Consider the following 2,664-nt stretch of genomic DNA (forward strand, 5'->3'; position numbering starts at 1 on the left):
GATGATGATGGCAAGATCATTGGAGGCTTCAACTGTCTGAAGAATTCCATTCCTTACCAGGTGTCCTTGAATGATGGCCTTGGACATCAGTGTGAGCCTAGCCTTTAATGGCTGAGCCATCTTTCCAGCCGCTCCCTCATCAGTGAATCATGGTCACTGTCTGCAGCTCACTGATAGAAGGGATGGCAAGAGAATAACACTCAAATTCCTGTGTTCTAAGTCCCAAGAGTCCTCCTTTTCCACCTCTGAGGGAATGGTCCTTTGTGAATCTGTACTGACAGGACATATACAAAGGAACCCTCTATGCTGCACATTGGCGGTAGGACAGGATACTACCTTAACTGCATAGACTTTATGAGACTGGATGCTTTCAGAAGATGGTACTCTGGATTTTGAGCTTGGAAGAGAAACAGCTCAACAGAGATCCTTAGGTATTCTTTAGTTTTTTTTAGTATAGGAGACATTAGGTTTGCCTGAGAGAACACAATAGTCAGGTACTTGACTATTGGGGAGCAATTTATTGATGCAGAAAAGATAATTCGCCACCCCAAGTACAACAAAGACACCACAAACAATGATATCATGCTGAATAAACTGAAGTCACTTGCTATCCTCAACTCCCAAGTGTCTACAATATCTCTGCCCAGATCCTGCCCATCTACAGGGGCTCAGTGCCTTGTGTCTGGCTGGGGAAATACTGTGAACCTTGGGGGTAAGTGTCAATGGAATGTAAGTTCATTGTGTACAGATATGAAATATGGGAGGTATATTGGTGCTGGCATGCCCAAATTCTCACTGTAAGTCATACTCCCAGAAGTTTCAAAATGGATGATGCTGGAATACACTGTTTGAAGTCCAGAAGTTTACTTTCCTAAGACAATGTGGAAAACACAATTAGAGTGAGCTTTTGGAAAGATGCTGAGGTATTTAAACTGGTGTAATCAGGGATGTGAAAGTAATAAAATCTCAAGAGACAAGTAGAAAAGTTACTCAAGTATTTGTTTTCCCTAAGGTATCTACCTCTTGTAGGAAGCTTTGTCCCAGTATTGGAAATCTGAAATCAATGATGATATTGTCATGAAAAGAACAGCAGGTTAGTTAAAACTAATGAAGCAAACTTATAAAACAAAAGTATTTTTCATTACAAATGTTTGACAAATTGAAAAAAATCAGAGTTTTCATGGAAGATACTGAGCGTTCTCCCAGTTTTGCTCACAACAGGCAAATACCCAGCAAATACCCAGACACTTCAGTGTCTGGAAGCCCCTGTCGTTTCTTCCAGATCATTCAAAAATTCCTACCCAGTAGGCCGGGCGGTGGTGGCGCACGCTTTTAATCCCAGCACTCGGGAGGCAGAGGCAGGCGGATCTCTGAGTTCGAGGCCAGCCTGGTCTACAAGAGCTAGTTCCAGGACAGGCCCTAGAAACTACAGGGAAACCCTGTCTCAAAAAACCAAAAAAATTCCTACCCAGGCAAGATCACAAGCAACATATTCTGCCTTGGCTTCCTGGAGGATAGAAAGGACTCCTGCGATGTGAGTGTTCTTTTACTCCTGCTCAAAAAATTACTTTCTCTCTTTTCTCTTCTGTGTATTTCCATTGGCTGAGAAGCCTGCACATTTGTCTGGGAGATTTCATGTGAGATGACAAAAGCCTATGATGAAAACACAAACAGGTTTTCTCATTGTGATATTGATGGTTGGCTCAAGAGTCAAATATGTACATAAGATGGTGTATAAATATCATAGAAAAGAAAATGGCAGAGAAGCTACTTTATAGGATATTACCACTCTACCAAGAAACCAAGGAAAATGGGAAGTAATAACCCAAATCCTCAGGCTTTCCTGACATTATAGGCCAATTAGGAAAGTTGAGATTATAGAGAAAGGATGAGCAAAAATAGAAAAACTATAATTAGATATGCAGGGAGTCTGCATTGCTTTCCAGGGTGTCAATACCTGCTGTGTCAGCCCTGTGATAAAAAAAGAACCATCTTAAAGTCCATTCTCTCACATCCACATAAGCATATGGTAATGGTCTTTTCTTTCTGACCGGGGGGGGAACTCTGGTCCCCCTGTCATTTGCAATGGAGAGATCCAGGGCATTGTCTCCTGGGGTACAGGCTGTGCAGTGAGAGGCAAGCCTGGTGTCTATACCAAGGTCTGCAACCACCTGAGCTGGATGTGGGAGACCATGGCTGCCAACTGAGTTCTCTTCCCTTTCATTAATCGCGTGTTCCTTATCTATTTCTCTTTCTTCCTCCTCCTGAAATGAAGTCAGAATAAACATATTTTCTCCTGCTCCGTCTCTGTGAGCATTTCGTTCTTGCGTCCTATTATTTGGCACTTTCTGAAAACTTGTTGGTAAATGACGATAAGGTCTGGGAGTTGAGAGAATTGTGAATAATGAAGCATTCATCTAACAATAAGGATTTTCTCCTGTCCTTCTATGGTGTGTGAGGTGTAGTAGCTACAGTGGTTAATGTGCTTGCAATTATCAGTATATTTTTGCATGATAATTTCTAATGATTTTTTAACAGGTGTGATACATTTTGCTTTAATATGTAGGTACCATACACACCTGTTCAGAATTGCCTCATGACAGATAATATATTTGTAACTTAAGATAATCTATCTAGCATAATACTACACTTATTACAAATTAC

General features: G+C 41.2%; 1 protein-coding gene across 1 annotated transcript; it reads left to right on the forward strand.

Annotated features, from left to right (window-relative positions):
* Positions 1-485: 485 nt before the first annotated feature.
* Positions 486-2,207, forward strand: LOC119806832 (trypsin-4-like). The gene is made up of 4 exons (XM_038318866.1): positions 486-712; positions 1,222-1,271; positions 1,424-1,533; positions 2,057-2,207. The coding sequence occupies exons 1-4, from the start codon at positions 583-585 to the stop codon at positions 2,205-2,207; spliced, it is 441 nt and encodes a 146-aa protein (XP_038174794.1). The 5' UTR covers positions 486-582.
* The last annotated feature ends 457 nt before the right edge of the window (positions 2,208-2,664 follow it).

This window comes from Arvicola amphibius, chromosome 2, assembly GCF_903992535.2.
Source record: "Arvicola amphibius chromosome 2, mArvAmp1.2, whole genome shotgun sequence".
Taxonomy (NCBI): Eukaryota; Metazoa; Chordata; class Mammalia; order Rodentia; family Cricetidae; genus Arvicola; species Arvicola amphibius.